The sequence below is a fragment of the Phoca vitulina genome, unplaced genomic scaffold (assembly GCF_004348235.1).
Source record: "Phoca vitulina isolate PV1807 unplaced genomic scaffold, GSC_HSeal_1.0 scaffold20, whole genome shotgun sequence".
In the NCBI taxonomy this organism is placed as follows: domain Eukaryota; kingdom Metazoa; phylum Chordata; class Mammalia; order Carnivora; family Phocidae; genus Phoca; species Phoca vitulina.
The window spans coordinates 21,503,721-21,519,796 of NW_022589723.1; the positions used below are offsets into that span (position 1 = coordinate 21,503,721).

General features: G+C 38.6%; 1 protein-coding gene across 8 annotated transcripts in view; it reads left to right on the forward strand.

Moving 5' to 3' along the window:
* UNC13C (unc-13 homolog C) overlaps window positions 1–16,076 on the forward strand; it is a 591,291-nt gene that overhangs the window by 529,485 nt on the left and 45,730 nt on the right. For all 8 annotated transcript variants that reach the window (XM_032417734.1, XM_032417733.1, XM_032417735.1 and 5 more), the window contains one exon: window positions 4,497–4,644. In XM_032417734.1, the coding sequence (XP_032273625.1) occupies window positions 4,497–4,644 (148 nt within the window). The remainder of the gene's footprint in view (window positions 1–4,496; window positions 4,645–16,076) is intronic.

Here is a 16,076-nt window from a genome sequence, read left to right on the forward strand (position 1 = left end):
TGAAAATATCAGCCAGGACAGGGCCAAGGGTAGAGAGAATGACATCCAGCTGACATCCTTACCCTTCACAGCTGTGAACAGCCAACTTGTTCACAGTTCTCTGATTAAAAATGCCTTTCTTGGAAGAAAATGGCTAGTGCTAATTTATTTTGCCAGTTGTTTTCTGCTAATTTGTATTAATCTAAACATCAGAATAGATTAAACTGGAGGTTCTTGGTTTACGCTGCTGGTTGCAGAGAAACAACGTGAAACTGAGTCCCGTTTGTGTTTGTGTTTGTTTGCTTAGAACCAATGGGGAAACATCCACTTTTTACATGCATAAGGGAAACATCTAGAAGGCTTTAAAACCCCATATACACAAATTCTCCTCTAGCATATAATCCTCCTCCCAATGCTTACTATAATGAAGGGAGATCAACTAAGCTGTACTGAGCTGTCACTGGCGGGGCTTATTTAATAGCTAAGACATTCACTCCCACACAACAGCCTCCTATTTATATCCTTCAGACCTAAGCCTCAGCAAAATACAAATTCTACTCTCCTGCTTCTTCAGAGGCTCTTGCAGATCAAAACTGAATGTGAAATCTCCAACTGCCAGGGTGCATGCCATCAATGCAGCCCCTTTCTTATTATCTGTGCCAGTGAGATAAACAGACCCATGTTCTCCTGAAAGGGTTCCGTAAAGTAGCATTTTCATCGAGTTTGCATTTGCATAACCATACAAGTCATCTCTGCTCTCTGAGTTAGGAGCCTGGGGCATGTGTTATTTATCTGTGCTCACTGAATGGGAGCTTTCATCCTTAGGATCTTGCAACTTGTTTTCTCTCCGAAAATTGCTACCTTCTGTCCAGGGTTCATCTTGCAACATCTCCTATTATACAATGCACTTAAGAGACAAAAGCATCATTTCTGCCCTCAGGCATCGCATCTTCTGCTGTTCACTTACGATCCTGCTAGAGTCTTTAGAGGAATGACTCATAATACCCTTTGGCTACAAAGGAGGAAGTCAAGTCAGTTCAGTATCATAACCAAAAACTCTAGGGGGGGCCGGGGCTTAGGCTTTACCTGGGAACAAACTCATTCCTTGTTTTATGTTTTCACTTCATGGTTGTTTCCCATGTCCCAGAGGCCTACAGAATAATGTCTTGGTAGTAAAAACATGTTCTCCTATATAATTGTGAGGGTTCAAGAATAAATACACAGTCTAGGCCTTCAGAGCCTGACTCTAGTTCTCTTCTTCCATCTTAGAAATATCTCCATTCTATGAAGTCTATTCACCTTATTCTCTCCTAGGATTTCCTAAATCATATCCCATGGAACACTTCAGTCCCCCAGAGTATTAATAGATGTTGTATGTGATAGGTGTCCTGAAGCCAAATAATTTTAAGAAGCAGGTATGTTAATGAAAAGTTAAGCAGATTTCTTTACCACAGTGGGTCTCAGAGCCTTTCACCTGTTAACGAGCCTTGTGAATCTTTAGGGGTACTAAGTCATCTCAACTTCTCTAGGTCCTCTACTACTTAGAGGCAACTCATGGCTCCCAAGCCCCCCAAGTTTCGTGATGAGAACAGAGTAACAGCACGAAGGAACTATATTATGAGAACCACCACTTCAATTCTTCTTAAGTAGAGCTGGGACTCCCACAGTTTCCCTTGGTTACATATGTGGGATTGTCCTCTTTCTCTCTTCCACTGTAGCAGATGATCTAGTGGCTGCTGATTTTAAAAATGGCAGTGCTAAAAAACTGATAAACACCAAAGATGATACCTCTTTGGAAGGCTTTACAGACTCCTTCCCCAATAGAAATGTTTGCCGCCCCCAGTATCTGTATTTTCCAATTATTTTTCTTAGACCTGCAACATTATTGGAGTCCTTCATTGACATTTTGGTGACATTTCCAACTAGATCATAATCCCTTTGAGAACAGCCTCTGCACCTCTTTGGCTTCCTATCCTTGGCATTCAGCACCAGGTCTGGTTTACAATACAAGTTTAATAAACATTTGTTAAGGGACAGAGGCAGAGAGAACAGGCAGGAAGGCAGACCCCACCACTGATGCTGTTGTCAGTGTGATCCCATAGGTCTAGCCTCACAAACCGCATGGTAAAAACAGTGCCCGTACTTGTGAATGCTGTCACCATGCTGCTTTATGTACACCATTAACGAACAGTTTTTAGAGTAGAGTAGGATTGTGACATTCCCGCAGTTATAAAACTTGGCAAAAATGTTATTTAACTCATCAATTAATGAAGTCACCAGTAAGATCTTACAACTAGCTTATCGGAGAACTCCAAGAACCACACAGAAGGATAAGCAATAAGGAAAGCTGAAATCAACTTACAAATGGAAGCAAAAAGGATCTATCCACAGAATAATCAGTTGCATCCCACCAGAAATAATTTGCATTTCTATGGACAAGAGTCATTTACATGATTATCCGTTTTCTATCATTTGCAGAGTTTTAAATAGCTCAAAGACAATGAAAAACAAAGATAACCCAGACAGGCACACTAGGCAGAACACCCACTAATCTTTTTGGTCCATTTCAAAGTCTGTCGCAATTTTTCCTGACAACTCTCCATAGTCCCGAGAGATGGCAAAACATCATTTTAGGTGCTGCTTCTAGTTTTTCTTGTATTTCTTTTTATCATAATCTTCTAGCACTTGTACTCAGGTTTGATAAGAATGGGGCTTGTCTGAAAAAATTTGAGAAGCAGAATGTGTTCCTACACATGCCCAGAGATCATGCCCATTCCTGGTTCAGTTTATCTCACTGCTACACTATACAATGAGGGTGAGTTATTTCATCTGATGCCTCCTTGGTTCATTATATAAACAGACCTCCAGAGAGCACCCTTCCATTCCTCTAGGGAAACAGTCAAATCCAAGCTGAACCTTCCCCTCTCAATACATCCATTTAATAGTTTCCACCTTAATTATCATATCGTTTCATGAATAAGGAGCTTTCACCTTTTTTGATCCACCGGGGCACCTGAAACAATTCTGGACTTGTAGTCCTCAATAACTACTTTCTGCATGTGAAAGTAACATTTTTTTTTTTTGGAAGATCAAGGTGTAGGGGCAATTTTAAGCATTTTCTTTAATCATTTCTCAAAAGGACCAGGCTTTTGCCATTTTTCTATGCCTCCTTTTCATAAACATAGATTGCTTTTGGCACAGCTTATGTTTTCACAATGCACCCAGCTAGAATCAGTAAAGGCACTTTTAAGTGACTAGAGGTTTTTCTACTTGGGGAGGGTGTCTGGAGTGGTAGCAGTCTTTTTGCAAATTCTATGCCCATTATCTACTTTCTCTGGCTTATGCCCTGAATCTTCTCTACTTTACACTCTGTGAAAGCGCACTCAGCTGCCTACAAATGCCCAGAATATTTTTCTGCATCTCCCCTTGAATAAGGGAGAAAAGTAAGATAATTATGAGTTTTCAATTCATTGAATTCTTTTACCTCAGAAATTTTTAATGAGTGGGATAAAGGGATGACACATACCCAGTTAGGAGAGTGTATCAGAATCATTCGTTGAGCTTTCTCAAAATACATCATTCTGTGAGAATCCTAGATCAAAGCAACTCAGGTTGCAGTGGGTGTATAATTTAGTATAGTCAGTAGAGGGAGAGACGGAGAACCATTTACCTAAACCTAACAGTACACTGTAAGAGATTTATAGAGGTTACCATCTATAAATGGTTGGGGAAAAAAAATATCCTTAGTTCTGTCACATATTTGTATATATTCTGCTTTCCAAGTGATATCTGCACATAATACTTGCAGCATGAAAAATGCTAACATCCCTCAATGACTGTATTTATTACTAAACAGCATGTATCTTCTCTAGTATCTTAGCTATAGATATTGTAATGTTTTGAGTTTATTGGGTAATAATATCAAAAAAATCCCTATGTTTTATTACATTCATCAGACACAAGGTTCAGGGGATGTCGGATTTCCAAAGACCACTCTGCATCCTCAGGTTGGTCTGTATCTGGCACTATTGTGTGTTCAGGGGAGAATGGAGCAGCAAGCGCAGGCGCCTGGCCTAGAATCGCAAGCTAGTATCTGGATAATATGTGACCCAGGTACTACCTTCTTTGTGAAATTTTGACAACCCTGGATATATTTTATGTTCTAGAAACAAGCCAATAACCAAGTTGACAATTGTTATCTACACCTGTCATTCTGTAAGCCACTGCTGCATCTTCACGATCCCATATGCTTAACTAAAGTTTTGAATGAGAGGAAAAACCTTAAGCTTCAAGGATCTAGGGTCTGTGATGTAAAGCGTCAGTTCAGAGACAGGGGACCTGAATGACAGGGTTATGACTTAGTAATGGGAAAGCGTCAGGACTATCCTTTTGTCACTATTTCACATTGATCGTATTGTATCATTCCATTTGAGTGTCACTATTATGGCAATAAAATCTTCCTTTGATACTTCCTTCTAAATCCTTCTGCTTATGTTATTTTTTTTTTTTCTTTTTAGCAATACTTTCATGCAGGAGGAAATGGCCTGAAAAAGAATTTCTTGGAGAAAAGCCCAGATCTTCAGTCTCTGAGATATGCTCTCCGTCTTTATACCCAAACTACTGATGCCTTGATAAAGAAATTCATAGACACTCAGACCTCACAGAGTAAGTAACACACTGGATGTGAGAATAGAGTAAGCTGAACACAACTAAAATTCAACATAAGAATTATTATAAATACTATTAATAATTTTTACTACAATAAATTAAACCATCAATAAGAATTGCAGATTATTTAAACTTTAATAGAAAATTATCAAAATATTTTAGCCCTCATGAATTACAATTTTATAAATAATTTCAATAACACTAGGATATGCCTAATACTAAAACTGTATGGAGTGGTTGACTCTTGGTGATTCTAACTTCATAAAATTTAGTAAAACCTAGTTTTAGTTTTTATGAATTTAGTTTTACTAAGTTTTACTAGAATATCCATGGCTGTGATAGTCTCTTCAATTCGGTGTATGGATGCAGTGTTTGCTGCTCTTGGTAACTTCCAAAGGATGATAATAATTCCCAAATCTTGACTTTAAATGTAAAATCTCCTGCTCTGGGGTTTCCAGAAGAGAAATCCCATTTTACTATAATTTTACACGAAAGACATTTTAACTGTTACTTTGAAATGGACCAAGAGGAAAGCATTTTATTGGAAAGTCGGATTTGTTTCATGTGGCAAACTTCTCACCTCATAAGCTTTTAGGATATTACTGGTAAGCAGCCTATCTTTCAAGTTGCTTTGTGATTTATCATATTTTGGTAATTATATGCATTTAATTCAGGCATTTCTGAGAGATTATTGAAACTGTCAGTATGAGTCACAAAGAGCCAAATGCAGGCTCAAACTCTAGAACATAATAAATTGCATCACGGAAGTAATAAAAATGAGTATGAGGACACTGTCTCCATTCATGAAGAAGCCTCAGAAAAGAAAGCATACAGATTTTTCTGTTCCTGTGATGAAAATGCTCCAAACTTGTCTGTGTTTCTTCATGGATATTTGAACTTTTCTAACTACATCAAAGGTAGATGCTTTGCCTGTAATACCGAGGTATGTGCTAGGTGGGTCCTTCGCCTGTCCTTAACACTGTGGTCTCTGAGAGTGCCCAATTAAATGCTACAAATATTCCTTTCCATGTGCTATGCTAACCCAGGTTACCTCTTGGGATATTTTGAGAAGGGAAAAAAGAGTTGAGCTCAAGAGGGGTTGAATGTAATTCTAATGCATCATAGAGAGTTGCAGTTTTATTCCCAGAAAATTTGAGTGTATGAAACCTTCGTTTTGCTTTTATAGGTGTACGTGTGTGTACACACACACATAGCCCATCTTCTAGCATAGATTGTCACAGCACCCAAAACTACGTTATGTGTATCAGTTTTGGTGTGAGGATAAATGGGAAAACAGTTTGGTATTATTTACTAAAGTTGAAGATTTGCCTTCCCTATGACCTAGCAATTCAACTCCTAGGTGTGAATCCAAAAGAAACGTGTGTATGTGCACCAGAAGACACACATAAGAAAATTTACTAAGAAAAAAAAATGTCCATTATACAGTTGATTAGTCAAATAAATTGTGGCATAGTCATACAATGAGATCCTATAGAACTCTAAACCTACACAAGCTACAGTTACACACAACATGGATGAATCAGAACAAACAAAATGTTCAGTAAAAGCAACCAGATACTAAAGAATATATACTGAATGATTAAATGTATAAAAATCCCAAAACCTAAACTGCAGTGTTCAGGGATACACAGTAAAATGACAACACATAGCAAGGAAAGGATTTCTACAAAGTAAAGAGAGCAGCCCTCTCTGGGAAGTAGGGACTAAGGACCTCGGAGGGATTGGCAGTTTGCTGTATCTTGACCTGGTTGGTGATGGTTACCCAGATGTTCTCTTTGTGATATGTGACTAACAACATTTCACTTTGTATATGCTTAAAAATTGTTACAGAAATAGAAGGGTTAAAAAAAAAGCAAATGATGTCAAAATCAAAACCAAAATTGTTTAATTCAACTTTGTCATAAATGGGTCTTATAAGTATAGAATAACCTACTGTATCTTGCTCACTTCTTTTCCTCCTCTCTCTTTTCCCTTTGCTCCTTTCTTTCCCATTTTCACCTTGATTTCCTTCTTTGTTTTGGAACAAATTTAGATATCATCTTTCATAATTAAAAAAAAAGGAAAAAAAAAACTCCTAGGGATTGAGTCCCATTAGAAATTTATGAACCACAGAGTTCAAGTGAGAACTATCAGTTTAGAAAAACACTGTCTTCTCTTTCTCTTTCTATTCCAAATATTGGGAAATAAGCCAATCCAAAATGGGTATAGAAGTATTAAGTCCTCAAGGAAACTGATGGTTCATTTTATAAGAATAAGATGTTTATTATCCTAGCAATGAACTGCAATAAAGCACCATCTTATTCTGCATTCACTTTATATATATTTACTAAGTATCACCTCTGAATGAAGTTTCATACATTGAGGCATATATTCAAAACTGAACATGTTGTTATATATACCAGTTGCTCTTATATGGCAATTCTCCTGCAGGGGTAATTTGGTTCCTTAAGGACATTTGGCAGTATCTGGAGAGTTTTGGTTGTTGTATCTGGGAGTGGTGGTCATGTTACTGGTCACTAGTGAGTGGAGACCAGGGAAGTTGCTAAATATCTATGGTGCACAAAAAAACTTCCTACAACAAAAATTTATCTGGCTCGAAATGGCAGTAATGCCCAGATCAGGCCACCCCGCTTTTATTACTAGACTGAAAAGTGAGAAATGTTGTAATGTAGGTCATGTCAGAAGAGGGAAAGTTTTAACTTGAGAAGACAGGAAAGGCAGAAAGGCCAGTTGGGTAAACTGAGTCATGAGGTGGTTAAAAAGAGGAAGGTATTCTATATATAGAAACTGTCCAGGAAAGTATCTACTTGTGCTCTTAATTTTAAAATCCCATTATGTCAAGAACATCCACAGCTTAGTTTTTTTTTTTTTTTTTTTTTAAGATTTATTTGTTAGAGAGAGAGTACATGAGAGGGGGGAGGGTTAGAGGGAGAAGCAGGCTCCTCGCTGAGCAGGGAGCCTGATGCGGGACTTGATCCAGGGACTCCAGGATCATGACCTGAGCCAAAGGCAGTCGCTTAACCAACTGAGCCACCCAGGTGCCCCACAGCTTAGTTTTATTAGGAAAAAATATTTTGCTTTTAAAACAAAATTCACATTTTAGTCTATGATCTGTCCTATTAACTTTTTATGAGCAACATCTTTGAGTCCCTGCTTATTTAAAAAATCAGATCCTTTTGGTCATTTTAATGACCTCAGCTTATATGGGGAAGTAATATTAAAATCCACTTGGCCATCTTCAATTTAATACTGACTGGACAGCACAGTCAGAAATGGTTTCTCATTTTAGCTGATAAGCCTTTCAGAGGTAATCAGAGATCTAGAATCCTATCCAAAAGATTTTATGCCACTGTTTTATCCCTGGGCCAGCTAGCACTGCCTTCTAAGAGGGGATGTTAGTATGTTTTAGTAACGCAGGGGAAAAATTGAGAATTTATGACATTTGGCTCTTCAGATGTTGCAGTTGGTCTGATAACATTCAAAGCTGGATGAGGCTTTTCAGTCCAGTCAAAAAGCTTTACACAAATTAATAGGAGTGGCGATGTGCTATGGTTCGGAGTATGCTGAATCCTTTCCCAAAGTAGAAATGGCAAGTGTCAGATAAGGTTACTAAACTGCTGAACAATACTATGTAGCAAGTAAGTTGTCTACCACTATGCAGTTCATTTCAATAATCCTCTGAGGCCAGTAACATTATCCATACTTCTCAGATTAAGAAACGGAGTCACAAATAGATTAAGAAACATGCTGAAGTCATGTAGAGAAGGGGCAGAAACAATGTGCTTCCCACCATCTCATACTTAATCCGAAAAGAAATCATAATTAATTTTCTACAGCCCATGTGTTCTTCTCTTGTTTTGAATAATCAAGTTTACTTCAGACTCCTTACTTTTCATTTTAGTATGACTAAATCTCCCTTCTCTTCAGGAGATAATCCTTTTTTTTTTTTCATGTCCGCAACAAACTTCTTCGCTTTCCAGTTTCTCCTCATTCTGGTTGCAGTTACTGGGCATGCTCAGTGTCCAGGACACCTTTTAAATATTAATTGGAAGTAATTACAATGGAAAAATTCAAGCTGAATATAAGAAAAAGTATACTGCTTTCAGAAAACCCTTTCTAACATAGCCTGATTTCATTCCTCTAGAATCTACTGTGTCTGTGTGTAGGATATTGCGGCTTTGAACTACCTTCCCTATTCTGATCTTCACTGCCCTTGTCCTCCACCAGCAGAAGTATCATTTTGTAACTCTCCCTAGCACATTGAGTCATATCATGATTGCTAGTTTATGTTTCTCTCCTATCTCAATGTAAGCCACAGGAGGACAGAGCCCTTGCTTACTCATCTTTGAAGTCTATGTGCTTCAAACAATGCTAGATATAAAATAGGTGCTCAGTGAATTTTAGAACTAATGAGTGGTAGACAATTAAATGCAGGAAATTAAAAATTATGTAATATGACACAGTTCTCATATTTGAATTGATAAAATTACAAACCTTTCAACAAACCTCACAGCCCTGTGCTAGACACTGCAGAGCACCCAAAGTGTGTGTCCCCACTTAGAAAAAAAGCTTACAGGGGCGCCTGGGTGGCTCAGTTGGTTAAGCGACTGCCTTCGGCTCAGGTCATGATCCTGGAGTCCCTGGATCGAGTCCCGCATCGGGCTCCCTGCTCGGCAGGGAGTCTGCTTCTCCCTCTGACCCTCCCCCCTCTCATGTGCTGTCTCTCTCACTCTCTCTCTCTCAAATAAATAAATAAAATCTTTAAAAAATAAAAAAGAAAAAAAAAGCTTACAGTATGATGGCTGGTACTGTTCAGTAGTTCTCATACAAGGTAAAAGGTACAAAGTGCCACTGGAGATATACAAAGGGTTGGGTAAAATTAGATGGAGAGAATAAGACTAGTAATTTTTATTAAACTATTGAAATCATGTTTATTCAATCTGTTACATAAAATTCAGAAGCAACCAAGAAAAAAAATACATGACCATTTTCAGTTTAGGCCACTGATAGATTCATAGATGCTTTCATTTGACTCACTCATATTTAGGAGGATGTACCATGTATCAGCCTTTGTGCTAGATAAACTGCAGTGAAAGTCTGGGCAAAATGTTTTCCATCTGCCCGTCCAAATACACCCTTATTCTCTCCAGAAGGCTGGGTTCTATGTTTCTTACAGCTATGGACTCTCTTACTACTTGTTTCCCATTGGGTCAGCCAGTAGGGGGCTCCTCTTAAGCTCCATGGGAGGAAAGAGTTGGTCGAAAGTATTCATTCTTCAGGTTCTCTCTGGGCATTGTCCATTCAGGCTGACTGTGTCCTTTCAAAGTACCTTTCCCTAGAGAACTCTCTCCTTCTAGATTCCAGTAGCTACTTCTGTCCCTCATATTTTATGGACTATGGGTGTTTGTTAACAGCTCCACTACTCCTTCTGTTTTCCCTAAATCCCTACCTAAACCTTCATAAACAGTCACTTTCTTAAACCATCCAAAATTACTGTTTGCTATTGATACCCTGGCTGATACAAACGCAAATCTTCATGGCTTTGCTAGGTTTTTCTTTCATGCTGACTCTCCTTTGGGTCATCAAAGATTAATACATTAAAATAAGCAAGTCAAGCGTCAGAATAATTCTTTTTGGACTGAAATAAAACATCACATTTTGATGACTGAGCTGCCCAGAATGAAAAAAAAAATAGTGTATTAGTTTTTCATCCACAGGAATATTTCCATTACATTCTGGCCAGGGCATCAAAATCTCCATTTCTCATAATGCAATTTATCTTGCCCAGCATCTCAACTTCTCTGGAAACCTGATGTCAAATTGAGACAACTGAAAGTCATTGGTAAAATCATTTGCAAAATAAGACAGCCTCATAGCACAGAATAAGCAGGTATTTGTTGTAGGCCATGCATACTCTTACTGCACTAATCTAAGTATATATATTTGTAGATCAGAACAGATGTACTTTTTTTTTTTTAAAAACAGGAATAGTTGAAAGACTTCATCCTAATACTACCCGTATAAAATCAACAATTGTGTGTGTGTGTGTTCGTTCCATCTTTTCATTTCTCAGTTGGGTGAGGACCAGATCTCATTCCAAGGCCATGAAGAATATCAGTGGTATTAGAACCTTGTCTTCTAACATTAAGGGTGCAATGTTACTTGCCTCTCAAAGGCTAATATTGTTGAAAATAAATCTGGAAGTAACATATTTTTCTAAAATTAAAATTTTTTGTTATTAGAGGGGCGCCTGGGTGGCTCAGTCGTTAAGCATCTGCCTTCGGCTCAGGTCATGATCCCAGGGTCCTGGGATCGAGCCCCGCATCAGGCTCCCTGCTCAGCGGGAAGCCTGCTTCTCCCTCTCCCACTCCCCCTGCTTGTGTTCCTGCTCTCACTATCTCTCTCTCTATCAAATAAATAAAATCTTTAAAAAAAAAAAAAAAATTTTTTTGTTATTAGAAACAAAACACTTGACATTTGGCATTACATTCAAAGATCTAAATAATAAGTACTCACACTTGGAGTTTACTACAGATTTTAGGCATCTTCAAATACCTTTTTCTCACTTGATTCTCAGAACAACCCTGCAAAGTCAGACAGAGGTCTTCAAATTATTGGTCTGATATTCCACACTGCCTCTGGGTGTTCTTTGAGACAGTCATTTCACCCAAAAGTGATAGATGCCATGGAATTGATTTGAGCAAGGGGGCAGTGTGAAAAAGTAGAATGTTTTTCTGACATCTCAAAAAAAGACTGAAGGGAGATAAGAAGGAAGCAAGCAGACAATGTGGAAGCTGGGCTGGCAACAGTGATGGAGAGATATGAGGAGATTCACGACGTAGTTCAGCAGTACAATAAACATGGGCTAGTGAAATAAATCTTGTTAAATTAGTAAAGATTTAGGATAATAAATTTAAAGCAACATTTATGTGTAGTAAAATTATGGTGGTTTTTTTTTCTACCTGTTATAATTTTCTGCACTTTCAAATTATCCAAAAATGTCCCAGTATTTCTTTTTCAACCATATAAGGAACTTATAAAACTCAACACCAAAAAACAAATAATCCAGTTTAAAAGTGGGCAGAAAACATGAATAGACATTTTCCTAAAGAAGACATACAGATGGCTAACACATACATGAAAAGATGCTCAACATCACTCATCATCAGGGAAATGCAAATCAAAACTCCAATGAGATACCAACTCACACCTATCAGAATGGCTAAAATCAACAACACAAGAAACAACAGATGTTGGCGAGGATGTGGATAAAGGCGAACACTCTTGCACTATTGGTGGGAATGCAAACTGGTGCAGCCACTCTGAAAAACAGTATGGAGGTTCCTCAAAAAGTTAAAAATAGAACTACCCTTTGACCCAGCAATCACACTACTAGGTATTTGCCCAAAGAAAACAAATTCAAAGGAATACATGCACCCTGATTTTTATAGCAGTATTATCCACAATAGCCAAATTATGGAAACAGCCCAAGTGCCCATCAACTGATAAACAGATAAAGAAGATATGGTATATATATATATACAATGGAATGTTACTCAGCCACCAAAAAGAATGAAATTTTTCCACTTGCAATGACATGGATGGACCTAGAGAGTTTTATGCTATAGGAAATGTCAGTCAGAGGAAGACAAATACCATATGATTTCATTCATTTAAGATACAAAACAAACAAGCAAAGGGTAAAAACAGATAGGGAGGCAAACCAAGAAACAGACTCTTAACTCTAGAGAACAAATTGATGGTTACCCCAGGTGAGGTGGGTGGGGGGATGGGTGAAATAGGTAATGGGGATGAAGGAGGGCATTTTTTTTTTTTTTTTAGGAGGGCACTTGTGAGGAGCACCAGGTGTTGTATGGAAGTGTTGAATCACTATACTGTACACTCAAAACTAATATTACACTGTATGTTAACTGAAATTTATTTTTTTAAACATATTTTTAAGGGGTGCCTGGGTGGCTCAGTCAGTTAAGCATCTGCCTTCGGCTCAGGTCATGATCCCAGGGTCCTGGGATTGAGCCCCACATCGGGCTCCCTGCTCAGCGGGGAGTCTGCTTCTCCCTCTCCCTCTGCCTGCCTCTCTGCCTACTTGTGCTCTCTATCTATCTGTCAAATAAATAAATAAAATCTTTAAAAAAAAAAAAAAACCCACATATTTTTAAGATTTTATTATTCACCTGAGACACAGAGATAGAGAGCATGAGCAGGGAGAGAAGCAGAGGGAGAGGGAGAAGCAGGCTTCCCACCGAGCCAGGAGCCCGATGTGGGGCTCGATCCCAGGACCCTGGGATCATGACTGGAGCCGAAGGCAGACGCCTAACCATCTGAGCCACCCAGGCATCCCGTTAACTGGAATTTAAATAAAAACTTAAAAAAAAAACAAATATGAAGAACACACTTTTCTGTGCAAAGTAAATTAGTTTAATTGAATCCTAAAGTGGTAGATTTTGAAGTCTTTCAGGGCCTTAGATTTAAATCTGTGGGCTACAATAAACCACCCAATTAAACTTCCTCCTTAGGATTCAAAAGATCTGAAAATTGCTCCAGGGGAAGGAGAATTATCTGGACTGGGAACTATACACACACACAGGCACCTTATATTTACATACATACATACATTATATGTGTGTATATAACTGAATAATTTATAAATCTTATTTAATGAAGAAATTTACCAGTGTAATTATGTAATGCATTGATTAAAATTAAGCAAATGCTAAGTCAATGATAAAACAGGTATTTTCAAAATCATATAACACTTTATTATAGGTAACTATGATATTTTTTTAATGTTTTTGTTTTTGCTGTTATTTTTGTGTTAGGTCTGATTGGAAAGTAAAACAGAGGTTGGAATCAGTTGCTTGGGAAGTTTATGGAAATGCTGACAAACTGAGATGTCAGAAAAACATTTTACAAATCACTGAGTCAAGAAAGCAAAATGCAATACAGTATCTCTGTACCTACCAAGCCATAAATATCTGTTTTTCATTCACTGAGAACAGGTTTTGTAACCAATGGGGTCAGTGGCATTAACTGAAAAACCAGACTATTGCCTCACAAGTCCATATGCCCTTTATAACTAACTTCTGAGAAAAGACACGGGATTTTCTTCTTCTTTAGTCACCCCTTGGCACTAAAATTAAGCCTGTTATTAAGAGTTCGATTAGCTTAGAAAAAGAAATATGAACTGTGTTACATGGCATGGAAATAGTTACTCTAAATCTCTAAAGGTTGGAAGTCCAGCTTGTGTAAACCTCTGGTATAAAGTGCTCTCAGTTATGGAGAAAAGGGACAAGGGACTGATAGGTTGGTTAAGACAGGGGAATGGGTAACCATGCAGTCATGTCCCAAGCATCTCTTCTCCCGCTGCCTGGATATAAGACCTTGGGATCAATCACTTAACCTCTCCAAGCCTCAGTTTTCCCATCAAGAAAATGGCTAGCATAGTAATTCCCAAGTTCATTGGATTACTGGGAGGATCACAAGTGGTAATACATGTGAAACACTTAGTGCACAGCAAACTCTCAATAAATGTCAATTCTTATTGCATCATCATCATCATTAGATGTACTGTCTCGAAAGTACCCCTTTCTTCTACAAACATGAACAAAGAACTCTTCAAATGCAGCTAAGCAAGGAAATCAACAAGCACATTTCCCTGTGAACTGCCACTTTGCATTACCAAGAGGCTGGAAGAGTGATAGAGAAACCTGGGACACTGACACACCTGAAGGAATCACACCTGCAGTTCCTATGAACTTCTCCATACATGCCATGGTTGTCAAAGAGTAACGTATCACACTCTGGCCATTGCAAAGCACTATGCTGGGTGTGAGACATGGGGAAAAGTATCTACTCTGAGGAGCTTACAGGGAAAGCTCTAACAACTACATAAGGGGAAAAATAATCATACAAGGTTGATTATGCTAAATATTAGATGGATCTAAAGACAGTACTAGGGGCTTTCAGAGGAGGGAGAAATTACTGTGGGCAGGAGAGCTGGGAGGCTTTGAAGGATGTGTGAGGTTTGAGTAAGGGAAGGAGAGGAAAGCATGTCAACAAGGCACAGAGGCCAGGTTGGTAAGGAGACCATCAGGAGGACTGGAGAAGTGCTTCTCAAAGTCTAGTCCCTGGAGCAGCAACATCAGGATCTCCTGGTGTGTTAGTAAGTTCAGACCAGTATAACAGAATACCATGGACTAGGTGGCATAAACAACAGAAATTTACTTTCTTACGGTTCTGGAGGCTGGAGGTACTGACTGATTTCAGTTTCTGGTGAGAGCCTTCTTCCTACCTTACAGATGGCAGCCATCTCCTGGTATCCTCGCATGGTAGAGAGAAAGGGAAGTCTGTGGTGGCTGTTCTTATAAGGACACATCCTATCGGGTCAGGACTCCACTCTTATGACCTCATTTGACTTTAATTACTTCCTCAGAGACCTTGTCTCCAAACAGAGTCACATTGGAAGTTAGGGCTTCAATAAATGAATATTGGAGGAGGGAGGGGCATAAGCAGTTTATCCATTAATACTTGAGAACTTATTAGTAATGCAAAATCTTGGACCTCACCCCAGACCTACTGAGTTAGAAACTCCAGAAATAGTGTCCAAAAATCTGTATTTTAACCAGCCCTCTAGGTGATGTTAAGAACAACCAGAGTAAAGAGTCTGTAGGGAGGAGTGAATAAAGGAGAGATGAAAGAAGTTGGTTGTGGTCAGAACTTGGAGACCTTTGAATGTCAGGCCCAGGGGTGTGGAGATTGATCTGCAGTCAGTGGGAGGTACAAAAGGAGGGGAGGTCAAACAAGTTAATTTAAAACACTCATGCTATGCTATCTGGTTTTACATAGAAAAGAAGGAAGAAGGGAAGGAAGGAAGCAAGGAAGGAAGAAAATCTTCAGAAAAACAGTTCTGCATTTTAAATACAGTCTAAATATAGCAATAGCAGAAATAGATGAAGGATGGATATGAGAAATATCATGAAGGAAGAATCTGTAGGTCATTACAGATAAAGCAAGCGAAGGACAAAGAGCAGTAAACTTAGATAATGCAGATCTGTGCCACCTACCATTGACCAAAATGTCAAAGTGTAGATGGACAGCTGAGGCATATGATAAATTCAGTTGTATTTATTTCTATAAGTACTAATAATAGGATATAAGGTGACTATATTCAGTGGGAAGATGGAAGATATGGTGAAGAGAGCAGTCAGTTCTGAAACTACATTCAGGAGGTAGTTATTGAATCCTGGGGAGTGGGTGCAAGCTCTGAGAAAAGACACACAGCAAGGGTGAATGAGCAAACTCATGGGGTAAGCCACCATTCAAAAGAAGGGAAGGGCCTGGAAATACAGGGTGACTATCAGAGCAGGGTAAATATCAGTACCATTTAA